At 32.4% G+C, this 26,186-nt stretch overlaps 6 protein-coding genes and 1 pseudogene across 6 annotated transcripts; 5 read left to right on the top strand and 2 right to left on the bottom strand.

The window, feature by feature from the left end:
* The first annotated feature begins 2,437 nt into the window (after positions 1-2,437).
* On the top strand, positions 2,438-3,195 carry LOC18035363 (17.3 kDa class I heat shock protein). Its single transcript, XM_006424900.2, has one exon. The coding sequence runs from the start codon at positions 2,572-2,574 to the stop codon at positions 3,055-3,057; it is 486 nt and encodes a 161-aa protein (XP_006424963.1). The 5' UTR covers positions 2,438-2,571; the 3' UTR covers positions 3,058-3,195.
* Positions 3,196-5,143: 1,948 nt separating this feature from the next.
* On the bottom strand, positions 5,144-7,073 carry LOC18033895 (UDP-glucose iridoid glucosyltransferase). Its single transcript, XM_006424899.2, has 2 exons — positions 6,468-7,073; positions 5,144-6,226 (listed from the first exon to the last, which is right to left on the bottom strand). The coding sequence occupies exons 1-2, from the start codon at positions 7,009-7,011 to the stop codon at positions 5,301-5,303; spliced, it is 1,470 nt and encodes a 489-aa protein (XP_006424962.2). The 5' UTR covers positions 7,012-7,073; the 3' UTR covers positions 5,144-5,300.
* A 2,848-nt stretch (positions 7,074-9,921) lies between these two features.
* On the top strand, positions 9,922-10,308 carry LOC18034698 (copper transporter 1). The gene has a single exon (XM_006424898.2). The coding sequence runs from the start codon at positions 9,922-9,924 to the stop codon at positions 10,306-10,308; it is 387 nt and encodes a 128-aa protein (XP_006424961.2).
* A 5,309-nt stretch (positions 10,309-15,617) lies between these two features.
* LOC18034534 (copper transporter 1) lies at positions 15,618-16,478 on the top strand. The gene has a single exon (XM_006424896.2). The coding sequence runs from the start codon at positions 15,848-15,850 to the stop codon at positions 16,316-16,318; it is 471 nt and encodes a 156-aa protein (XP_006424959.1). The 5' UTR covers positions 15,618-15,847; the 3' UTR covers positions 16,319-16,478.
* A 2,362-nt stretch (positions 16,479-18,840) lies between these two features.
* Positions 18,841-19,439, top strand: LOC18033861 (copper transporter 1). The gene has a single exon (XM_006424894.2). It carries the CDS (start codon positions 18,936-18,938, stop codon positions 19,380-19,382), a length of 447 nt encoding a protein of 148 aa, XP_006424957.1. The 5' UTR covers positions 18,841-18,935; the 3' UTR covers positions 19,383-19,439.
* A 3,058-nt stretch (positions 19,440-22,497) lies between these two features.
* On the bottom strand, positions 22,498-22,984 carry LOC112096261 (annotated as a pseudogene).
* Positions 22,985-25,116: 2,132 nt separating this feature from the next.
* LOC18034741 (copper transporter 1) lies at positions 25,117-25,919 on the top strand. The gene has a single exon (XM_006424892.2). The coding sequence runs from the start codon at positions 25,394-25,396 to the stop codon at positions 25,844-25,846; it is 453 nt and encodes a 150-aa protein (XP_006424955.1). The 5' UTR covers positions 25,117-25,393; the 3' UTR covers positions 25,847-25,919.
* Positions 25,920-26,186: the final 267 nt, after the last annotated feature.

Raw genomic sequence — 26,186 nt, 5'->3', positions numbered from 1 at the left:
GCGCTACACTCTTTAAATATTTTTCACTTTTAATATCATTTTAAGATATTGTTTCAAACTTTTAGATTTTTTTTAAAAAAATAATTTAAATACTTTATTATATGATGATGATTATTTTATTTTAAGTCTCTAATTTTTAACTTACTAAAATAATGTATTTATACATATTATAAAATAGATAAATGGGGAATGGGGTGGGGATGGAAAAATCATTCCCCACATGGGGATTCTCCATCCTCACCCCACTAAATTTATTGGGGAATGGAGGCAAAAATTTTTAACGGGGTGGGGAATGGGGTAGGCCACCCCCACCCCACCCCATTGCCATCCCTAATTGAACTTAAGTAATCTAAATCGATCGGTTTGATTTTTCGACATTTTTTTAATTAGTTTGTTTGAGCTTTTGTCCCTCTTTTTAGAACTCGAACGAAACCAAACTAAAAACAATTGATTTTTAAAAACCAAATAGTTATGAACTTATTAATTTTTCAAACTACCAAAAAAAAAGACTTTTTCATTCTTAAAATAGTCATTCAGTTCCCATATATATATACATTCATTTATTTTAAGGAAAAATCGTACAAAAAATTTATGAAGTTTCATTTTCATAACTAAATTCAGATAAGACACTCCTTACTTTTACATTTTAAAAAAATCTCATTTTTAATCTTTCAAAATTATCGTACCTATAGTTAATTTGACATTCTATGTAGTATTCTTTAGATATCGATCTTTCAAATATCATTTTTAACCCCTCAAAGCAATAACTTCTACCTACATTATCAGATAAGGATATTTATTCTGCAGTATCAAATTTGTACATCAATGAAAAAAAGATGTGCATTATTAAAGTACAACTATAATCCAAATTTTCGCTCAATTCTTATTTGACCCTCAAATATTTTTCATTGAGAAAAAGAGAATATGGGAGCATTTGTTTTTTATTTGAACTTTGAATGGATTTGAATTTGACTAAAGTTTAGATAGGTTTGAATACATATATCTTAATGATATATTTTTTTTCCAATATTTGAATATAAATGTTAAGTTGTTTGTTTATTAGAAAAAAATCCAAAGTATAATATTTTGACATATATAACCTCATGAATATTAACAATACTTATATTTATTGGTTAAACACATTATACATTATAAATAAATTATTTGATTAGTAAAAAAGTTTGATAATGTTTATGTTAATAAAGCATGAAAAATAAAAACATATATCCAACATATGTATTTGTTTACATTAATAATGATACCTATAATATTGTTTTTAGTATATTATAATGATATTTGTTCTTGTTAATTACATAAGTCAATCAAGAAATGTTTAATCATTTGAATTAAAATTAATTTATTAAATAAAATTCAAAATCTATTATAAAAATAGTAATATAAACACAAAGAGATGGACCTATTACAAAACACACTCATATAAAGTTCTACTATGTTTAAAATTTTTTAAAAAAATAGTTGAATACATGTCTATAATTAAATAATAATAATCATATAAACCCCATATTTTTAATAAGGGATATTAAGACTCATTTTTAACCAAAATACCCTTTAACTCTATTAACTTAAAAAAATTAACTCTGATGTTTGAATATTAAAATATATATAACAATATATAAATTAAAAAATAAATTTAGTATTAAAAAAGTTATAGTTTAGAATCTCATATTTTATTAAACCAATAAAAATTTAAATTAACTTCAATATTAGATACAATAATTTTTATATTACTAATGCATGAGATATATTTCATTAATTGCAAAATCTATTTAACCTAAAGATTTATTTAATTTTTTTATAATAAATACAAATACATTATTAAAATAAAGATAAATATTTACATTTTAAAAATTATTTTTCATAATTAAAGTATTCTAATATTATCAATCTACAAGACAAATTAAATTATTTAAATAATATTTATGTTTATTAAAAAATTTAAAGTCAATTTTGCGAATTATTATTTATTGAGGGTTATAGTCCAAAGGGAATTTTAATGTCCATTTATTATTATTATTATTATTATTATTATTATTTTGAAGTTATGGGTGTCCTATTATCCAAAATGAATTGAGACCAAAATGGAACATCAATTCAGTTTCACTTAAAATTACTTGGATTAATTTCACCAATCATTCAAGTAATGGTAACAGGACAAACCTTTGCCAATGCAACGTTCAAATCTTCTCATATAGATCCATAGTTTTGTATCCAAAAAAAAAACAAATGTACTTGTGTCATGCAGTTAAATATAAGAAACCGACATGACACTTCAGACTTCGTTCTCCGCATGACAGACAAGACAAGCTTGAAAGCTTTTAACATGCAAAATCCAGAACCTTCAAGCAGAGCCCACAGAATTTCATGTTAAAGAGATTAAGAGAATACTAGATACCTCGTTTCGTGTCGGTTCCCGCTAAGACAAAATACAAAGCAATTAATGCCCCCGAAATTACCAGAAATCTCCTATAGTTGTATAAATACCCAATCACTTACCCTCTTCTTCGCATCAGCAGCAAAATACCGAAAGCCGTATCACTCTTTTGAGAAACGATGTCTTTGATTCCAAGCTTCTTCGGAAACCGACGCAGCAGCGTCTCTAATCCATTTTCACTCGACGTTTGGGATCCATTCAGGGACTTCCCTTTCCCTTCCGGTTATTCGCCTGCGCTGTCCTCTCAGTTCCCTCCAGAAACCTCTGCTGTCGTTAATGCCCGCGTGGACTGGAAGGAAACCCCGGAAGCCCACGTGTTCAAGGCCGATCTTCCGGGGCTCAGGAAAGAGGAAGTGAAGGTCGAGGTCGAAGACGACAGGGTGCTTCAGATAAGCGGTCAGAGGAAGATTGAGAAGGAAGACAAGAACGACACGTGGCATCGCGTTGAGCGTAGCAGTGGCATGTTCTCAAGGAGGTTCCGGCTGCCTGAGAATGTGAAGATGGATCAGATTAAGGCTTCCATGGAGAGTGGTGTGCTCACTGTTACTGTTCCGAAAGTGGAGGTGACCAAACCTGATGTTAAGGCTATCGAAATCTCTGGTTAAACCAGTGTCTGTCTGTATGTCTTTATGCATACTTGTATAAGGATGCTGTGATGTTTTGGTTTTGTAATTTGCTTGCATGAATGTTTGTGTAATGGTATTCTGGGTGTAATCAATAAACTGGACTGTTTTTTGACACGACTTCTGCAATTTCTTCTTTTAAATGCTAGCTCAATATGGATTCATTTGAGCTTTGATGGTTTTCCCTTTCGCCAATTTACAGTGTTTGGTGCATGAATGCTATGCGTATGTAATCCATAAACTAACATATCATGAATCCTATGTCTCCAGCCAATATGGATAAAATCGTAGGTGAAACAAAATCAAGCGCTAAATCAATTGCATTTAGAATGACTTGATCAATTTCGCCAACTCCTTCCATTAGTTGTAGGAGGAACAACCTTCGCCATGCGAGTGTCAACCTTCTCTTTCAAATCCCTAGCCCTCAAAGCAGTGGAACTCCTTCTTTTATGCTTTCCAGGGTTGAAGTACAACCACAATGGCTTCAAAAACCCCTTAAAGCTTGAAGTGCCAAGACATCTCTCTGTGGTGCTCATTTCACAATGAAGCCTCTTTCTTTGAACCCTTGGGCAGTAACTCAAGCCAACCTGAAACAAGCAGTGGGCCAGCCTTAAATCGCCTGCAAGAAAAGGCCGCTGCTTGCTCTCGGCCAAGCTCCATGCCGTGTCTGGTAGTTCATTTGCATCTACTAGCGTTACACTTGATAGGCTTATATATGTATAAAACAGAATTCTTTTTCAAGCCGTGTAATGCAGCTCAGGTCTTCTTTTAACAAGCCGTTAGAGAGGACTGGTGCAAATTCGTGAAGAGGGCCTATTGAGAAGATTGGAACTTGGCAATGCTCTTGGATTTGTTTTGAAAGTGAGAGCTGAAAGAGTTTGTAAAATCGCAACGCTTTGTCCAAGTGACAATTATTCCAGTGACTCAAATTTGGACGAAGGCAGATCTGTTAGCCTGAGGGGATGAAACTCAGGCATTATGTCCTTTAATCCAAGGCCTGAAATTCCAAACCAAAAAAGAAAAAAAAGAGGACTTTATCTGCACACGATCTGTTCAATCTATAGTTAGGATTCACTCTATAATTGGGACTTAAGAAAGGCAGTTTTTACAGAATGCCTGGAAAAAATTCTTAATGATGCGACCCTGAAATTCTATAAATTCTTAAACGGGGTACATACCCTGCTGAGGAATAGCTTTGCGAGAATTATATTGAGCTGCACTAGCAGGGCACAAGCTGCTGCTTGAAAGCTCCGGGCTGATACAGCTTTTGAGAAATACATGATTTTATCATGGAGGATAAAGGAGATCACCTCAGCTCGTGCCTTCTGTTGTTCCATTAATAGAGTAGAGCATTGCTGGAAAGGTGCTTTGGAATTGTGATAGAGCAGTAGAATGGAAGCCAGCAAATCCTCAAAGGAAGGGTTAGAACTGAGCCACCTACGATCAGCAGGAAATCAAAATTAGGGTAGTTTGAAGGATTAGGTGAGATAAATCTGGTGTCTGCAACTGTAATTGCAAAACTCTTTGAATTAAGAATGGTTCACAGCTGAAGCATTGGTTTTCAGTGTCCCTGGAATGGACATGGCCCTAGCACCAATCAGCAATGTCTCTGCTTTTGCTCCTCCATCTGTGTGTATCTCCAGTCTTACTGCTATTCAGTTTTTTGTTTTAGATGCACATCGATCCACTTTTATGCATCTCAAGCACATGTAACTGAGGTGTGGATTATTTTTTTACAATGTAACATCTCACAGTCACTAGCACATAGATACTAGCCATATTAGGCCTAATTAAGTTGAAAGGCAGATAAGGTAAATTTAAGAAACTCGGAAAATGAAAAAATGGAACGGTGATCGCGTTTATCATATTTGTTTGCATGTGGCCTAGATCTGTGTGACTGTGTTAAGTTTTCATGGGGTGATTTGTTGGCAGGTTTGTACCTAATCTCGGAATCTGATTTCAGTTCCTTAGAAGATTTGTTTTTTCTTTTTCTCCTTTGGCTTTATATTTACTTCGTTTTGTCTATTTCCTCCGATCATTTTCTTCACAATACATTTGGAGTCTTCACTGTAACATTTAAGAGAATCAATATCATGAAGTACTAATATTTATCAATGGTCTTAAGATCCACAAAGCTTTTAAAACTTTTACATCAAATTTGTGACATATGAGCCAGGATATTATTCAAGCCTTAAATCTAATAGATACTTATTATGTTACGGATATCAGCAGCTAAAAACACTGGTGGGTCCAGAAGCTCCATCTTCATTTGGTCGGAATGATAAGATTTTCTCAGCTAAATCATTCAATGAATTGTAGCAAGAACCACCTTCTTTCAGAGACAGCTCCACCTTCTCCTTCAAATGTGTTGCCTTTTTCCTCATCTCTTCGCCTTCTGTATCTACCATGAGTGTTTTTATAGCTTTCTCAATCTTCCCTCTCTCTAACTCCTCCAATTCCAAGCCTACATTCCAAACGTCACACACATATCTCCTGTTTACGTTTTGATCCCCGGAAAATGGCCTGCATAGCATTGGAATGCCTTCAGAAATGCTTTCGAGAGTAGAATTCCAGCCACAATGGCTCCAAAACCCACCTACAGCATCATTTGCTAGCACCTCCTTTTGCGGTGCCCATTCCACAATGCAACCCCTTTCTCCAACGCTATCTTGAAAATTAATTGGTAATAGTTCCGAGCAATTCGAGCCACGAACCAAACCTGGCCTAACCACCCACAAGAAAGGTTGCTCACAGTTTGCCAGGCCCCAAGCTGTTTCGAGCAGCTCTTTCTCGTCTATGCTAGCTACGCTGCCAAAACTTACATAAATGACAGACTTTGGAGCTTGCTTGTTTAGCCAAGAAATGCAATGACTGTCTTCCTTTAGTAATGAACTAGAAATGGTTGGCGCTAATTTGTGAAAAGGACCTATGGTGAAAGCTGAAGCTGAGAATAGTTCTTGAACTTTTGTTAGTGCTTCTTGTTCAATGAAATCAACTGTGTTAAAAATGAGAGCCGAACACCTTTGCACTGAATCTGTTACAGCAGCTCTTAACTCTAAGAAACCAGGGGCTGTAAATTTTTTCATTGAAAAAGCTAGTTCCTTAAGCAGGAGGGACAGGAGATCGCTCTTTCCGTCCAGGGACATAGATTCTGTTGCACAATTGGCATATCAGTTATAACAATGGAAGCTAGTTTAGGTAAGTTATTATCAAAGAGTCTTGAGGACAAGCCGGATTGGCCTAATTACCTCTGTTTCAATGAAACTATTCCGCAAATTTGAGGGAGATAAAATTAATTACATGTATCTAGTTTCGTTATCAAATTCAAATTAATTACATGTATCTAGTTTCGTTATCAAATTAGCCACTCATACGAAGTATTCAAACTTTACCTAGGAAGGAGATGTAACCTTGCTCATCAAGACGAGGACAGACAGCGAAGGCCAACATTGTGGCAGCAGGGCCAGTACGAACACTGATTCCCGGAAGCTTTAAATAATCGGCAACACTTTGAGAAAAGTGCATAACGCTGTCATAAACGATACACGAAAGCCGATCTTGCGGATCCTCTGCTTTCAACATTTGTTGAATGCATTCAGTCAACGGTCCTTCACAATTCTTGTTAAGAGCGGTAACGATGCCAAAATCCCCAAATGAGTCTTGGCTTTCAGGTAAGTTATCTGATATGGGTATGCATGTGAATTCAGGATAATTAGATAAGTTGGGAGAGTTGAATTTTGGGTGAATGATGGTGATTGAAAAGCCTTTTGAGTGAAGGATGGTGGCAAGCTGAAGCATAGGATTTATGTGGCCTTGAGATGGATACAACACAAACACCAAGCGGCTGGCCTTTTGTTGTTCTTGTCTCTCCATTTTGTTTCTGTTGGTGCGGCTGCAAAAATGAAGACGAGGACTTAAATGGCTAATGGGATTCATTGCCAGGAAAAGTACACAGAGGAGAAGGTTACGGTTTTGAATTTTTTTAACAATTTGCCAATCCGCCGTCAGAGATACCATTGTACAAATTTGACTTTCATGACACGGCGGCTGCAGATAAAGTGAGTTTTATATTCAAAAGGGAAAATTTTATTTTCTATCATAATATCTAGTATATAATACAATAACTTATTTCATTCTTATTTTTTAAATAATAACTAAAAATTTTTTTTTTTTAACTTACTATTAGTGTAAAGTCGTTAATTAGTAATTCATTAAGGGCAAAATATGATTTTTCTTTAAAATGATACAAACTATATTAAAATAATTTTTTTACATAATTAAATAACACTACAAAATATATTAATTTTTTCTTAAATGAAATCAACAATGATATAGTTTGATATAGCCATTAAATAATTACCATAAAGAATAAATTGTAATTAACACAATATCTTTAAATCATTGGAAGAAAAAATCAAAAATACCACTAATTTTTATGTGCTTGTATGTGCTGAATATTTTCTTTATCTTCAACTCAATTCAAGTCATTTTACAGTACAATTAGAGAGTATATTTCTATGAATGAGAAAATTGTGATATTTTTAGTGCTTAGATCTAAAGTTTATATAGCTTTCATGCCGCAAAAATAGAAAGAAGTGAAAAAAGAATTACTTGCAATAGAAATTTTTCATCTTTTTTGGTATTTCTTATTTAGTGGGATTAGATAAAATTATTTTTAGTTATATGTCAACTTTTATTTATTTTTCTAATTTTCTCTTTGATGGAAAATTCATTTTTACGCTTAATGAATTATTAACAAACGACATTCAACTAACGGTGAGTTAACAGAAGGATGTTTTGGGCTATTGTTTAAAAAATAAGGATGAAATAGGCTGTTGCATGGAACCCTAGGGATGACTTTTTCCCTATTCAAAATTACAAATTTCTAATTAGTTATGACCCACTTGTCTAGATATCTGTTTCATGGAGAAGCAAAGAATTTTCTGTGTTACTCCATTTTCCTTTCTCTATATCAAACCACTAGAAAAGTCATTCCTTGACAAAGAAGAGAAGTTGATATAACACAAACTAAAATCTCCTAAATTGAGTACAATCTCTTAAGAATGTGCCCTACTCTTAGCTAGTAGCCACTACTCTAAAAGGCTCCTTTGTTTGAGCTCTTTCGCAGTTGAGCTGCCAAAGCCTTTCCCACAATTGTTTACTGAAAAATAAACTCTAAATCTAATAAATAACTTTTATTTAATGGTTAGCGGTGATTTACTAAACACGCATAAACTTTTCCTTAATAGTTAGGCCTTCCATTTTAATTTCTATAGCACCACAATGTCATTCACTCTCTTATTATATCACCTTAGCTCTAAAACATCTGAATGTGTTTGAATTTCTTTTAAGTTTGAATGGATCTAAATATAAATATTTAAATGACATATTTATTTTAAATTGAAGTATGTTGCTTTAAGAGACACTAGAGATTGAAAAACTAATAATTTTTCAATAATAACCACTAGAGATTGAAAAACTAATAATTTTTTCACCTATTTTCCAAATGTTCTAGTTAGATGCGGCAACAGCATATTATTGCTGCAGACCGCATATTCATCTTTAAACGACTTATAGAGTTACAGTTTGATCAATGAATCAAAGGCCTCCAAATAAAATTTGGGCAAAGTGAGCTAAAAATTTGATTTGTACTACAAATACTCATTTTGAAAAGCAGTACACCAACATGGTGACCCCACCACTCTGCTCATAATGCGTCATTTTCCTCAGCGGTGGCTTTAGGTATAGGTGAACAAGGCAGTCGCCTAAGGCCTCATATTTTAAGAATGCCTCATTTTTTGAGTATTTCCTTAATAATTCTCTAATTAATAAAAAATTTTAATACGTATTTTAAGAAATTAAGAGTTATTTTTGATAAAAAAATCTATTTTTAGAAATCTTAATTTTAAAGAAGTATAATATATTATTTAACCATTAGTTGATTCATTATTATTATTTTCAAAAAATTATTTACCTTTTTAATTATTCAATGTTAGAATCTTTGATTTTTAGTAATTGTTAGAATCTTTGATTTTTAGTATTTCTTTTAATTTCTATTAAAAACATTATAATCTCAAGAATTAGTAAATGAAAAAAAATTCTTGTTCTTTTCTCTACCAAGAAAATTATTATATTCATTGGTTCATGTAAATAATTAGTTTCTTCAAATATAAAGTCCATTTTTATTTTTGAACATCAATTCATCATTTCAAAATTTTGTACTCTATCATTTTAAATATTCTATTTGAAAAAAATATTGTTTTTATTTATTTGTTTGTTTGTTTTTAACGGTTTTAATGGAATAAAAAAATATCTTCTTGACTATTTTTTAGGTTTTATTTTTAAAATTTTTGATCTTTTTATTATTATTGAAATTCAAAAATTAAAGATGAAATAAATTTTAATTCTTTTTATATATTTTTGAGTATTGAAATTACAAAATAAATAAAAGTCTCATAAGAAAATTTCGCCTAAGGGCCCTTAGATTCTAAAGCCGGCCCTGATTTTCCTCTTTATCATAGTGGAGTTGCATGGTAATGAACAAATATTCTGAATTTCGGTCCTATTTTTAAAATGAATGCCAAAAAGATAATAAAATGAGAGCCAATTGACTAATCACAGTCGACTATTATGTGCCTGATTGATATTTCTAAAGTACCATTACATTTCACGAAGTGGAACATAAGGTAGTACAACTTCCAAGTGTTAAGTACTATATATCATCACTTGCATTAAAAATAAAAACATCCATATTCTCCTATAATTGTACTACTATTATATATCCTCCTTCGCGTTGCTTTCCATTTTAGCTTGCTGCGGCAAAAGACATAGAAAGAAAAGATGATGATGGGTCATATAACATTTTTCTGGGGCACAAATACTGAGATTCTATTCCCAGGATGGCCAGGCGAGAGCTTCAGTTGCTACATATTAGCTTTAATCTTTGTGTTCATGATCTCACTGACAGTGGAGTGGATCTCGCATGCGAAATTGATCAAGTCTGGCATAAGCAATGTCGCTTCAGGGATTTTGCAGACTCTCATGTATGCCTTCAGGATTGGACTGGCCTATTTGGTGATGCTTGCTGTCATGTCGTTTAATATTGGTGTGTTGCTTGCTGCAGTTGCTGGATATTCAGTTGGTTTCTTGATTTTTGGGAGTCAGGTTTTTAGGAATAATCTTAAGATTGAACCTTACCAGGATTTATCAGATCTTCCTCCTCTGAATTGCTAAATAAATGTTAAGTCTGTAATATCAATATTCTGGTGTGTATGCAGTGATTAACTTTTGAACCACATTGAAGTGGTCCTTGTGTCTATGTATCGAAGGAATGGCATTCATATAAAGAGCTTTGGACATTACCATCCTAAATTTTACGTGAGCATAAAAATATTAATCTAAATGGTTATATTTTATATTATATAAGCAAATAAATTTCCTTTTCCTAATTAATTACAAATCGATTATAGCCCTTTCAATGAGGCCACTAACACCTCATACTTGAAAAAGTAGGCCGAAATGAAAATCCATTGGTAGGAAGTTTGGGTCTTAACGGTCCGAAAGCCCATTTGTGCCTCAAGCCTGAAATGCTTAAATCAGAAAAAGAAATATCAAAGTGAATAAATTTTATGGGTATTTTTCAGTTTGGTTTAGAAAATTTCGAATCGACATGATTGAAAATTGAACCTAAGTAATCTAAATCGATCAGTTTGATTTTTCGACATTTTTTTAATTAGTTTGTTTGAGCTTTTGACCCTTTTTTTTAGAACTCGAACGAAACCAAACTAAAAACAATTGATTTTTAAAAACCAAATAGTTATGAACTTATTAATTTTTCAAACTACCAAAAAAAAAGGCCTTTTCATTCTTAAAATAGTGATTCAGTTCCCATATTTATATACATTCATTTATTTTAAGGAAAAATCGTACAAAAAATTTATGAAGTTTCATTTTCATAACTAAATTCGGATAAGACACTCTTTACTTTTACATTTAAAAAAATCTCATTTTTAATCTTTCAAAATTATCGTACCTATAGTTAATTTGACATTCTATGTAGTATTCTTTAGATATCGATCTTTCAAATATCATTTTTAACCCCTTACAACAACAACAACTTCTACCTACATTATCAGATAAGGATATTTATTCTGCAGTATCAAATTTGTACATCAATGAAAAAGATGTGCATTATTAAAGTACAACTATAATCTAATTTTTCTCTCAATTCTTATTTGACCCTCAAATAATTTTTCATTGAGAAAAAGAGAATATGGGAGCATTTGTTTTTTATTTGAAATTTGAATGGATTTGAATTTGACTAAAGTTTAGATAGGTTTGAATATATATATCTAAATGATATATATATATATTTTCCAATATTTGAATATAAATGTTAAGTTGTTTGTTTATTAGAAAAAAAAAATCCAAAGTATAATATTTTGACATATATAACCTCATGAATATTAACAATACTTATATTTATTGGTTAAACACATTACACATTATAAATAAATTATTTGATTAGTAAAAAAGTTTGATAATGTTTATGTTAATAAAGCATGAAAAATAAAAACATATATCTAACATATGTATTTCTTTACATTAATAATGATACCTATAATATTGTTTTTAGTATATTATAATGATATTTGTTCTTGTTAATTACATAAGTCAATCAAGAAATGTTTAATCATTCGAATTAAAATTAATTTATTAAATAAAATTCAAAATATATTATAAAAATAGTAAATATAAACACAAAGAGATGGATCTATTACAAAACACAATCATACAAAGTTCTACTATGTTTAAAATTAAAAAAAAAAATTGTTGAATACATGTCTATAATTAAAAAAAAAAGAGGATGAATAAAAATAATAATAAAAGGATAATTTATATAATAGGAAAAAATTATTTAATAGATGTATTAATGAGAGAGAATATTAAAAATTCATTTACATGTTTTGGTAGTCAAATAAAAGTAAGAATATTTAACCTTTTTTTTTTCATTCAGACCTAAGCATCTTTTAATCAGGTATAAGTGATAAAAATCAAACAAAATAAAAACTGTAAATATTTGAAAATAATTAAGATTCAGACTTTAGAGAAAGAACAAACAACCCCTATATCTTTTCTAAAATAGACAACCAAATCCCAACTATTTAAAAAGCCGACAATTTTTTAATATTATAAAAATCGATATTGAGACTATTTTTCCATATAGAATTCTATATAGAGTAGGGCTATTTAAACTCAAAATTATACTTTTCACATTTATTTTCTTAACACATCCGCAACGTAAATTTAAAAAATAAAAAATTATTTTATAACCCCTCCAAAATCCAAAAATAACCGTGATATTAATTTAATATTCTTCTTCTTCTTTCTTCACCTTTTACTTTCCTCACCCCGTCTTAGACAATGTCGAATGATGATAGCACAAGGAATTTAACTCTGATCAAACCTGGCTAACATTAAAGACTATCATGGTTGTCAATAAATTGAAAATTTTGAGTCAACAAACTACTAATACATTACAGATGGGTTTACAATGAAATTATCGATGTCATTTTCATCCATTGGCCTTTATGAAAGTATTTATAAGTTTATAATTGCAACTTGCAAGATGCAAAAAATTCTTCTTGCTTTTTCATCCAATGCTATAATTGCCATAGAGTTCAAAACTTCAAATCAACTTACTTAATTATTAATTATACATGTGAAGGACTCTATTTTTTTTTTTAAAGCCTCGAATCATCAAATTCACATGATGCAAAAAATTGTTTTTAGTTTATGCAAAATTTTCATTCACTTCCTAACAACTACGGTGATTTTTTCATTTTTTTCCCTGTCCTTAATGATAATTGTCATAATGGATAATTTGGTAATAAAAATTATTGTGAAATTATCAGTATATATATATTTTTTGTGAGTTTAAATGATTACACCGTTCTGTATTTTAAATAAAAATATTAATGAACCACCATATCTACCAAAATTACAATAATGCCATCTATTTTTGTTTAAAATTACAATTACCTTTGAGCCAAAAAAGAAAAAGGGAAGAAAGAAAGAAACTTTCAATCTTTTGCAAAAGGACCCCAAAGAGAGAGCAAGCAATATTATTAGCAAAGCCATGGATGGCATGCATCATGATCGTGGGAGCATGCCACCTCCCAACAACAGAGGGACGATGATGCACCATCACAACACGATGACGCACATGACGTTTTTCTGGGGGAAGAATTCTGAAATTCTCTTCTCAGGCTGGCCTGGAACAAGCCCAGGAATGTATGTGTTAGCTTTGATACTTGTGTTTGTGTTGGCTGTGTTGGTTGAGCGGCTCTCTCATTGCAAATTGATGAAGCCTGGTGCAAATCATGCAACCGCTGGTTTGATTCAGACTCTTCTGCATGCAATCAGGGTTGGTCTTGCTTTCTTCGTGATGCTTGCTATCATGTCCTTTAATGCAGTGTGTTTTTGGTGGCTGTTGCTGGTCATACTTTTGGGTTCTCGAGTTTTGGTAGCAGGTTTTTTAATAAATCATCACCCCCTCCAAAAACCTGTGGTCTTCCTTAATTGAGTTGTTGACATACATAATTTATTGTAGTATGTTCTTGGATTGGGCTTAATTTGTAGTTTATCTTGTAACTCTTTCTTTCTTTCTTCTCTCTGAAACACTCTGTAAAAAACCAAACATTGATTATGAAGAACCGTATTTTGGGGGAGAAATTTCAGTTTATTAATATTTAGTTTACTAGACCAACAAAGTGTTGTTTCCACTGGTAATGGAGTCCCTTTAAGTGGCTTGACTGTGTTTGCTCCCCAGTTCGAGTCGCAGGGAAGTCGTCTTTGTTGGGAGAATATGTGCCTCTCGGTTCGAGCGGGAACTTCTAGTCTGGGTTGTGGTACGGGTTTAAAAGTGCCTCCCACAATTGAAGCCCTCTCCAGGATACCTCGTAGTCAAAAACCAAAAAAAATATTAGTTTACTAGATTTCAGCAATTTGATTGCATATGGTGCAAACATGGCTATAGGCCTGAGATTGCAAGAGGGTTTTCATTTTGCGAAATTGTTAATTCCCCATATCAGAATCAACATACACCATTTAGTGTGAAAATGAAAGGAGATTGGCGCCTATTTTCTGATCTGAGGTGGATAAAACTTCCCTATTACAAACATTAATTTAACTAATATCTTAAAAGGTGTAATTTCAAAAATGTCCTTACCTATAAAGAGAAGGACGTAATTGCGATATTGAAAGAAGGAATATTAATGTTATAAGAATTATGATTATTTTCCCACTTTTCAATAGCACCAATAATGGAACTCATTATATCTATAAACCCAAAAAAAAAAAAAAGACAGAAAGCGTAATTCAAGCCTTTTTTTTTGGTGGGGGGGGGGGGGGGGGTGGCGGGGGAGAAATCAACTAAGTAAATTAGATTTAATGGTGAATGGTGCTGTGTGTTTGTTGCCTACACGGCTACACCACACACAACTTATTAATGAAAGCTTCCGTTGTTATATGTATTACACTCAATTGAATGTGAAAACTTTGCTATTAGACAGGACTAAAATGCATCTTTGCATTTGCTAATCATAATCTTAACATCTATTTAGTTTTGTGAAAATCGTATCAATAATTGGTGTCGTTTCATTTTCTAGCTAAATTCAGGTTAAGAGAGACTCTTTTTTTTTTCTTTTTTTTTAACTCCTCATTTTGAATCCCTTAAAACTATTGCATCTACAGATTTGACATATCAAGTACTATTTTTTAAACGTTGATCTTTCAAATATTATATTCTACACATTTTAACCCCTCACATTTCACCAAAAAAATTTCAACCTCTAATATCAGATAAGGACGGTTAGTCTGTACTATCAAATTTGTACATTAAGAAAGTACAAATTTATAATTCAATTACTCTCTCTTTTTTTTTAGAAATAATTCAATTACTCTCTTAATTCTTATCCAACCCTCAAATAAATTTTCCTTGAGAAAAAGAGACGCAAGCACCAAAATTTGTCTCAATGGACAATATACATTTTAAAATAAATAGTAAATCCCGATTGTTTACATATATATTAAAAATTAATATTTAGCCTCAGTTTGGGATTACTGTGGTAATATGATATTCTACCGTTATGATTTATATTATAGCATCTAATACTAACAATATAAGATACCCAAACGCTTATATATGTCTTATTGTCTTCAAAAAATAACATCAACTTACATAAATAACTTTATAATAATATCAAACTTTAAAAATTTACTCATTTTTTTAATAAAAAATAAATAAATTATTTTTAACGTTTCAACGGTAATTTCAAATGATGCCTTGAACTCTATGTAATTACTTTTATTTATTTTTAGTATCAATTAACCAAACATTAATTTAATTTCATCCTCATCCATAAGATTGAGTTTCGAACCCTATACTCTCTTCTATTAATGAATTCTATACATGTATATAAAAGAATTTAGAGTATCTCAATGTCCATAAAAATTAATAAAACGCGGCCGTCTATTTCAAATATTGCACGTTATTGTGGCCATAACTCCATTTAGCTTTGTGCAGTACAGAAAATTACAAGTCCCGATGTACTATCAATCTCTCATTAATCGCTGAAACAGTCATACTTATAACAGAAATAAATATGAAACCTACCGTCTCTCATTACCTCAAAGCACCGAAAGAAAGAAAGAAAGAAAGAAACTTTCAATAAAAGACTCCCAAGAGAGATCAGCAAACATTAGCAAAGCCATGGATGGCATGCATCATGATCATGGAAGCATGTCACCGCCCATGTCAATGAACAACACCAATAACACAGGGACGATGATGCATCATCACAACATGATGCACATGACGTTTTTCTGGGGCAAGAACTCTGAAATTCTCTTCTCAGGCTGGCCTGGAACAAGCTCAGGAATGTATGCCTTAGCTTTGATTGTTGTGTTTGTGTTGGCTGTGTTGGTTGAGTGGCTCTCTCACTGCAAATTGATGAAGCCTGATGCAAATCATGTGGCTGCTGGTTTGATTCAGACTCTTTTACATGCAATCAGGGTTGGGCTTGCTTTCTTGGTGATGCTTGCTATTATGTCCTTTAATGGAGGTGTGTTTTTGGTGGCTGTTGCTGGTCATACTTTTGGATTCTTTATTTTTGGCAGCAGGGTTTTTAATAAATCATCACCCCCTCCAAAAACCTCTGATCTTCCTCCCATGAGTTGTTGATATAATTAATAGCTGATTACTAAGAGTTAAGTATGTTCTTGAGTTTGGCTTTGTAGTTTATCTTGTAACTCTTAATTTCTTTCTTTCTTTCTTCTCTCTGAAACTATCTGTAGAAACTGAATATGAAGAAATGGTATTGTGGGTGAGAAATATTGAGAAATATTTTGCAGTTTTTATTGATTTTCAGTTTCTGGATTTGAGAAATTTAATTGCATATGATGCAAACATGGTTAATGCGGAAGAGATTCCAAGAGGGATTTTATTTGGTTATTTTTTCAATTGCCTTTTGCTTATGTTCTTTTTTTCTTCGTGGGTTTTTCAGATTCCTTTTTGTGTGGTCAACCGTATTTCCATCTATCAATACTAAATGCAAATTAGGATGATACATTCACTTTTATTCGAGTCCTTGCTTTAAAAAATCAACCGATGAACTAGCTTTAACGGTGAAGGGTGCTATGTTGTTGTCAATACCAGACGCTGGTTATTGATGAAAGCTTTTGTTGTGTTTCAAGTTGGAAATTGTAGCCACACCAGGACCACTAAGACTTTTACTTTTCCAAGTCACCAAAGCTAAAATGTTCTGGTGTTCTCATTTGCCTTAATTTTCAAAATTAGATTTCGAATTAGGAGGATTCTTTAACTTAACTGTGTTTTGAAGTATTATTTTATTTTATTTTTTGGGTGTTTGATCGAGATTTTTTTTTTAATTCTTACATATATTCTCATTATATACTATTTACAGGCGTATTTTTATCACTCAAGTAAAAACTGAGATCATGAGGTTTAAAATGAAGATATTTCCAGCCAAGTTCTTCAACTTGTGATGATGGGTTTTAGAGATTTTGGACCACAAAAATCAAACAAGTGTGAAGAAAAAGATAGACCAAAAGAAAGTTGGAAACAAAATCGTATTTACTGTATTCTTTGTCTTCACTTTTTTTTTTTCTTCTTTTCTTGTTGTCTTCTTTAGCCCAGGTCTTCTTTGGCCCTTTTCCTTGTGAGGAATTATGTGATCGTGGAAAAAATATCATCACGCACAAGCGGCTGATAATTTTGGTCCTCCAAATGGACAATTCAACTATAAAATGCAACTTCAAGTGGGGTCCTTCATAACTCTCTTAGGCTTAAAATGAAAGGACCATATTTCATTGACAAGCAACTCTCATGACTTCGATAAAATCAATAAATAATGCCACCTGCCAATTGTACCATTTAAGCCGTATAGTATAAGTCATAGCAATCCTACAATCTTCATGTTATAAAATTCAAACTGTATGGTAACTACACAGCTATCTACACTATCAATTTCTAATTTTATAACTCGAGAGTGTACAGAAAATATAAATTAGTTAAATTAAATTACATTAAAAATTATTTAAATATTTAATTTAATTTTTATTAGATATTTTAAATATATTTTATTTTATCAAAAAGTTAGCAAATAATATACAAGCAACCAATTATTGGTATTATTAATTTTCATGATTAATTTTAATATAGTGATTATTAAATTAAATGCTACATTAGATATTCAAGTAATAATTAATTAAATAGACAATTGTTTTTAAAAGTTAATCCTAACTAAACCCATGTTTCAATTGGGATTACTAATCCCATGATCTTAGGATTAAATTTACATTTAGTCCCATATTCTTATCCAAAGTGGAGCTTGCCAAACATAAGATAAATAATTAATCCCAAAATTAATTCAACCTACACATAATCCTTTCTCCCAAACATAGCCTCATAGTCATACCCTTACTTTTTCTTTATTTTTATAATAATTAATACCTTTACAACACTTTTGGAAATATTAATGCAGAAAAAAAAGTTAATTTTATCAAATTAATCCTTAAAGTAATTTTATCATATTAATCCTAAAAGTAAAATCAAAACTAATGCAAATTTTTTTTGTTATTATTTTACTTTTAAGGGTTAGTTTGATAAATTGACTTTTTTCTTTTCATTAATGTGCCCAAGATTATTGCATGAGTATTATTGTAAATGCTAAGAAAATAATTTTTAATAAATATAGACTAAATAAATACTAAAATATAGAACTAAACAAATATTTACGTTTATTTTCCAGAATGCAACTACATTTAATTAGATTTCAAGGAATCATTTTAAAGTGACATAAACAATGAAATTGCAAGAGTTAAATCTAGCAATTGTTTTGAATTATTTGAATGAATCAAGTGCGTTTGAGAGGTTATTTTAACCGCAAAGTTTACAAATCAATTTTTCTTTTTATTATTATTATTAATTTTTTTTGGGGGTTTTAATCGTTAGTGCATAAAGCCATAAACATTAAAATTCGAATAAATTCGAGGTAAGATATGGTAAATAAAAGTTAGGATATTGTCAAGTAAATAGTGAAATAAATCTAATTAAAGCCTACTAATAAAAGGGTTTCTTTGAGTTGAACTAATTAACTGAAATTAGTATTTTGTACTCCGCAAAACTACTTAGTGCATCGTACACAAACAACTTTGTACTATCATTTTACTTCTCTACAAAACCCCAAAATCCTCAGTCCTTATCATCAACAAAAACCTCTCACTCATTTCCACAATCTTAATTGGTATCTAATTAATTATATAGCCTCCAGTCCGCCATGAACGACACTCACAAACATGAGATGGGTGGCATGGCGCCGCCACCGACGATGCCCCGCCACAAAATGATGATGCACATGACTTTTTTTTGGGGCAAAAACGCCCTAGTTCTCTTCAAAGGTTGGCCCGGCACGAGCACCGGCATGTATGCATTAGCCTTAGTTTTTGTCTTTGCAATGGGAATCCTTGTTGAGTGGCTGTCTCATAGCCGTCTGATCAAAACGGGCACGGGCAATGTCGCAGCGGGAATCATTCAAACTTTCATGCATACAATCAGGGTTGGACTTGCCAATCTGGTGATGCTTGCACTCATGTCGTTTAATGTCGGTGTTTTTCTTGCGGCTGTTGCCGGCCATTCTTTAGGGTTTTTGCTGTTTGGCAGTAGGGTTTTTCATAAATCAGCTCCTCCTCCAAAAACCAATGATCTTTCTCCCATGAGTTGTTGAATCATCAATTGATGGTTGCAATTTTGTCATTCAATTTGCCTTAATTTTGTAGCTTTCCACCCCTAGAAAATAAATGTGAAATTATTGAATTTTTTAATGGTATTGTGGGTGCGAATTTTGTGTATTTATTAGTTTATTAGATATTCAGAAACTTAATTACATACAATGTCGACAAAATAACTTCAGAAAAAGATGCATTACATTGTGCAAATTTGCTAAATATATATCTACTGTGGACGAAAAAACGATAACGTGTGTGTGTGTGTGTGTTCAATTGTCTTTTGTTTATGTGCTTTTTACTTACTCTTCACTTCATACTTTTTTTGTTGTTTAAAAAGAAAAATCATTCTGTAAAAAGGTAAGAGTCGTTTTCGTTAATGTTGGCTATATGTGTATGTGGTATAATCTATTTCTATCCCCCATTAATTGTTAGTTAGTCATGAGATTTTTTGATAGCCGTGTGGCCTCGGGCAATCTTATGAAAAAAATCACGACGGCAAACTATGATGGCATTTCGTTCATAAGTCTTAATTTTCTTTAAAAAATTAGCTGGTTAATTTTCAAAGTGTCCCCTACATATTAATTAGGATTCTCTCTTTGAGTTAAAATTACCTTATCTGTCCAATCTTGACATTTGTAAATTTTTAGTTTAAATAATCAAGATTTACTTTTTTTTCTATTTATTAACTACCAAATTATAAAAATTCATTTCTTCGGAAAATCTTAAGAATCCTCTCTCTCACCTCACATTCCATTTGTGAACTCCATTATAATCAAATGCTAAATCACTGCAGTTCTAATGAAATTCTTGCACTTAATTAATAGAAGAACAATTATATTTGAACTCTCATTTTTTTTTTCAATAACCCCTATTAATAAATTTAATTACAATTACTGTTACTAAAAAGGATAATGAATAAGTGAATGCTAACACTTAAAAAAAAAAAAGAAGAAGAAGAAATGAGCTCGATAGCGAGGTAGGCTTCCAATTGAGTAATGATACAGCCACAAACTCTTGTACAAACTTATTTTGTACAAACTGATGTGGCATGATAAGATTAGTTGAATTAAATATCACTTGGCCCACATGATTTGTTTTTATTAATTTATATTTTCATTCAACCAATCAATTAATGCCATGTCAGTTTGTACAAAATAAGTTTGTACAAGAGTTTGTGGCTGTATCATTACTCCTTCCAATTACTTGACGCACCACATCAAGAAGTCAAGAACTCAGAGGAGCGTGTGCTGGCACGCGAGAATCTCGAGTGCAATATCAGATCCCAGGAACTTGCACGCAAACTCAATGCCATCCTAATCAAGAGAGCTAGGGTTTATAAGAAGAGTTTGGAGTCCATTGGGTGATAGAAAAAGGGTTGTGTAAGCTTCTATAATAGTTACAGGGATTTTTCCATTTCTTCCTGAATGAAAAGACATGCAGCACTTTTTTTAACCCAATTCACGAGCATGACAACTTTAATTAGTTGAAACATTATTTGTTGTTTTTTGTTTTGCACATTGCACCTGATAACAGTGGCGGATTTAGAAAAATAATTTACCGGGGGCTAAATTAGATAATAATAAAATATGAAAAACTAAAATTTTGAATATATAAAATATTTGCTAATACATTTATAATTATTCTCTACGCATTTTCGTATTTTAAAAATGTTATGCAATAGACTCATTATCAATATTATTAAATTTATTGTTTCCTATACAAATAACTAAACTATCATTTATCCCATCTGATTCCAAAGATAATTCTTCATGAGTTTCATTACTGAAAACATTCACTCTAGTGTTATTATAGAGACTAGAAGAATTAATCCTATTTTTGAGAATAGAAAATATTTTGAGTGGTGGGCTATCATTATTTTTAATTAAAATATAAGTTTTTATAATTCTTAAAAGTTAAATTTTAAAATTTATGGGGGTTTATAATTTATAGTGATTATTTTAATAAAATTTTGATGGGGGCTAATTAGAAAACTAAAATATATATTTTTTAATTTTAAAATTTTTTTTGGCCAATGGGGGCTGGCCCCACTGGTCACATGCTACATCCGTCCCTGCTAATAAGCAATTAATCTTTATACGTTAATGAGAATTTGAACTTTTATCAAAAGACAAATTTCTAGAGAAATTTCATGTATTGCTCTATCGTCCATCTCAACTGCCGGGCAAAATCATGCATCTTGCCCCGGTAATTTCATCACCATCAACAAGGCGAGATCTAATTTCACACAAGTCAGCAACACATTGAAGAAAAATCAAACCCGTTGTTTGGATTAGATTACTTTTGGAGTTTTAAATGACGAGAGTTAAAAAGAAAGTAAAAATGATAAATAAGAATATTGAAGAAATTATATGAAATTATTTTATAAAAATTTTATGGGTTAATTGAGAAATGAAAACTAATAAGATAATTTGAAGAGATCAAATATCACAACTCGAAATGATGAAAAATAGTTCTCTCTTCCTTCAATCATTTTTTCTTTGGAAAATGATGTTTGCCCCGGGTCAAATCCCGGGTCAAACCCCGAAATAACTCAAAACGACATCGTTTCGTTTAATTTTTTTTCCCTTTTATATGCTTTGAAACGACGACGTTTCGGCACTGGCACGCTTGCATTAGGAGTCAAGGGAACTAAACTTGGGTCTGAGCTAAATTTAAGCTTGCAGAGCTCATGGCGCTAATGGGAACACCAGATATTTCAGACATCTTTCCGGTACTTTCATGGTTTAATTCAAGGTGAAGAAAGGAGAACAAAGAAGATTTCTCTATGGTTTTAATATATTATAAGCTCAACTGTTGAAAGTGTAGAAAAAAAGTCTGTTGTTAACGGTGAAGAAGCAGCAGCAAGGAACAATACTGAAGGAAGTAATTGGAAGTTTTTTTCTTTTTTTCCGGGCTATTTATATGCAAAATTTGTTTCAACGATGAGAGAGCTCATAAACTACTTGCTTAAGCAAATGAAAGTGCCCAATAATTCAATTTTTCTAAAACAAGACTTCTAACATTCAACAGATATTTTCACAAGCATCTGGAAGGCACAATCTAAACGGCTAAAGAAAAATTCAGTACATTACATAAGATTTCCAAAATGGCCCATTACATATCAACATCTCAAAAGCAAACCCTAACAACAAAAACAACTCATTAAAATGTTTACATCCGTCATTTTATTCAAGCCCTCTCGCCTCTGATTCTCCTTGCAAGCTGGATATCTTTGGGCATGATGGTGACCCTTTTAGCGTGAATAGCACAGAGATTGGTGTCTTCAAAGAGACCCACCAGATAAGCCTCGGCAGCTTCTTGAAGAGCCGCGACGGCGCTGCTGTGGAACCTCAGACCGATCTTAAAGTCCTGAGCGATTTCCCTAACGAGCCTCTGGAACGGAAGCTTCCTTATCATAAGCTCAGTGCTCTTCTTGTACTTCCTGATCTCTCTCAAAGCCACTGTTCCCGGCCTGAAACGGTGTGGTTTCTTCACTCCTCCCGTCGTTGGAGCGAACTTTCTGAGCTGCCTTGGTGGCCAGCTGCTTACGTGGTGCCTTTCCTCCGGTGGACTTCCTTGCTGTCTGCTTCGTGCGAGCCATTTTGTGAAAGTGTGTTTCTGCGGAACCAGAGGGAAAACTTTAAAGTGATGGCAACGTGGCAACGGAAGACAAGTTTAGGGGATAGTTGTTTATATAAGACAGTGAAGCGAGGCGCTTGTTTCTACGAGTTCTGAATCTGGACCATTCGAAGGGCAATGGGTGTTGTTTCGAAGAAAGGGCTTTTGTTTTGCGTTTATTATTCTCTAAACGGCGTCGTTTCAAAGCGGAGGAAAGAAAAAAAATTAGAACGAAACGACGTCGTTTTGGGTTGTTTCGGGGTTTGACCCGGGATTTGACCCGGGGCAAACATCAGCACTCTTTTTCTTTTAATCACTTGTATCCCACACTCAATTTTAACTCTTAGTATGCAACTTTTAACCTACAAATTAATATAAAATAATGATTTAAAATGTTTACAAATTAAAACTAGTTACTTGGCAGTTTGTATGTTAATTAATAATTTCACATTTATTCTTTAAAAGTATGTTTTCTCGTAAATGTTAATGTCAAAAAAATTAAATAAAGGCATTATAAATTTATAAGATATCTAACGCTTGGTAAGAAAAATTTTATAAGAGACGAAAATATAATCTTCTCATAGCATAGCAGTACAATCTAGTTGAGGGCGCAAGTTCGTAGTGAGTGAGCATTGACAATTTCATATTCAAGCTTTTATAATGAAAGTTCTTCAACTTGAGTCGTGTATAAGGTGATGAGTTTTGGAGATTTTGGACCGTAACAATAATCAAAGAAATGGAAAGTGAAGATCAACCACAAATTAAAAGAAATTAATTAAGTTGGAAAAACTGTTCTTGGTCCTTTGCTAGTAGGCCCCTTTCGCTGCTGGAATTAAGTGATTGTGGAAAAATTATCACACGGAACAGAACGGAAGCATGTGATTTGCTCATCAAAATGGACCATTTCCACGGAGAATGCCAATCAAAGTGGGTCCTTAATCAATTCCCGACTACACGCTATAAATGAAATGATATGAAAGGAGAAAATATCATCAACTCAATCAATTCTCAGTTTCTCACTTCGATGAAGATGGGGAAAAATCAAGAGGAGCCTGGTGGCCCCATTGAGTTGATGATATTCACAGTTCGATCGGTTTGCACGTTCACGCGTTACTGGATATTTGAATTAACACGGAGAGCATTGTCAGCACCACAGCCCTTGAATAATCAAGTATATTAAAACAATTTGGATAAATACATATATAAAATGAACTAATAACTGAAGAAAACATATCAACATTCTAATTTTTCTTTGTTCTTCAAACGGCAAGAAACTAGCCGAACCACATATAATTTTACGAAGAAAGAACAAAAATCAATTGATTGAAAATGGGAGGACGGCGATGATCGGTCGAGTGAGTCAGAGTGAGATCACTCTTTTGTATAGCTATATTTGGAATAAATCCGTTCTTATTATCGGCTGAAAATTTTTGAAGTTCACCAAAGAATCCTTCGAGTACATTATTAATCCTTTAATTTGCTAGTAATATTAGATATTTCAATATGTAAGTCCCAATTGTTATAATATTCATTCATTTAATGTGGCTAAATAATTTTATAAATTTTGAAATTATTATCTAATAGATGAGTAGCATATTGAATTGATGTTCAACTTGAGATTCAGATGTTGAGAGTTGGGATTTCTAATATTATTGTTAATTTAATAATTAATTGTTATGGGTAAAATGGTCCCAATTAATGCGTACCAAATATTGTGAACAACTTTAGCCAATAAAAATACACAATTGATCCGTGCTATACATAGAAGATTATATAGGAAATACAACTAATTAATAATTAATTATTAGTGACAAATTGGAAGACTGGAGCTGGCAATTTTATCGTTTTTTTCTTAAATTTGCTAATCGCTTGTGAAACGCATGTGATGATGGCCTATTTGTTGAGTTTCATGATGTATATAGTTATCTTAATCAATTATCGTTCAGGAATCAGGAGCTACAAAGTCAAGTGCCATTTCTTTTTTGGTTTTTTTTTTTTTTGGGAGGGGGGTGGAACGAAAGTCGAGTCTCATTGATGTGACGACACATATATATAGTTACTATAACAAGGGTAAGTTCACAATTACATTGAATTATTTGGGTCGTGGTAAGTAAATGTTAGAATTGCCAGAGGAAATACTGAAATAATTCTAAAACCTATAAAACGCTTCATTGAATTTAATTAATTAGCAAAAATGAGTATTCTCGTTCTCCACAAAACCCCTCATCGGTACATAGTAATAATTCTGTACTATCATTTGCTTCCCTTCATCCGAACCCTAAATTCCTCAATCTTGTTTCAACCAATCATCTGATTGGATCCAACCCAAAAACCGAAAAAACAAAAATCTAATTCATTGATTAATTCTATTGTATGTATAATTTCTTCAGACATGAACGATAGTCACATGCTTGACCCCCCGCCTACGAAGAACGGCACCGGTGAAATGATGATGCATCTCCACAAGAAAATGAAGATGCATATGACCTTCTACTGGGGCAATGAAGCAGAAGTCCTTTTCTCCGGTTGGCCCGGCAAAAGGGCAGGCATGTATGCATTAGCCCTAATTTTTGTATTTACGTTGGGGGTAATTGCTGAGTGGCTGACCCACAGCCGGCTGATCAAAGAGGGCACGACCAATGTTGCCGCAAGGATCATTAGAACGATCTTGCATGCTATTAGGGTTAGTCTTGGATATCTGCTGATGCTTTCTCTCATGTCGTTCAACGCTGGAATTTTTCTTGCGGCTGTTGCTGGCCAGGCTCTAGGGTTTCTGCTGTTTGGAAGTATGGTTTTTGATAAAACTGAATTTCCACCGTATGAGAAGCCTTCGGAAAGTTGTTGAATTTTATGATAATCATTTGATTTGGGTAATTCATTTCTGAAATAGACTGCTGTAGCTACCTTTTAATTTCAAGTGTAAGTAGTACTTTAACTCAAATTTTGCTTTAATTAATTTCTCTCCCTCTGTAGTATATATACGTATATATGAAATGTTCTCAATTTTCTTAATCCCCAACAACGATCATTTCGAGGAAAGGAGTTGTTGGAAATGGGATATTTTGAGATCAAGATAGAATTTGATCTGGGTAATTCTTTTTTGTGGTGTATAAAGACTCAATTAATTTTGTTGAGTTGTATTTTACATTGGTTAGTAAAAGTAAGTTACTTTTTAACTTATAAGT

The sequence above is a fragment of the Citrus clementina genome, unplaced genomic scaffold, assembly GCF_000493195.1.
Source record: "Citrus clementina cultivar Clemenules unplaced genomic scaffold, Citrus_clementina_v1.0 scaffold_8, whole genome shotgun sequence".
Classification (NCBI taxonomy): domain Eukaryota; kingdom Viridiplantae; phylum Streptophyta; class Magnoliopsida; order Sapindales; family Rutaceae; genus Citrus; species Citrus x clementina.
This window is presented reverse-complemented; position numbering and strand designations above follow the sequence as displayed.

Coding starts and splice junctions, on each gene's coding strand:
- LOC18034698 (XM_006424898.2), top strand. CDS start 9,922: ATGGGTCATATAACATTTTTCTGGGGCACAAATACTGAGATTCTATTC.
- LOC18034534 (XM_006424896.2), top strand. CDS start 15,848: ATGGATGGCATGCATCATGATCATGGAAGCATGTCACCGCCCATGTCA.
- LOC18035363 (XM_006424900.2), top strand. CDS start 2,572: ATGTCTTTGATTCCAAGCTTCTTCGGAAACCGACGCAGCAGCGTCTCT.
- LOC18033861 (XM_006424894.2), top strand. CDS start 18,936: ATGAACGACACTCACAAACATGAGATGGGTGGCATGGCGCCGCCACCG.
- LOC18033895 (XM_006424899.2), bottom strand. CDS start 7,011: ATGAATCCCATTAGCCATTTAAGTCCTCGTCTTCATTTTTGCAGCCGC. Junction 6,227..6,467: donor AGGTTACATCTCCTTCCTAG/GTAAAGTTTGAA, acceptor ATTGTGCAACAG/AATCTATGTCCCTGGACGGA.
- LOC18034741 (XM_006424892.2), top strand. CDS start 25,394: ATGAACGATAGTCACATGCTTGACCCCCCGCCTACGAAGAACGGCACC.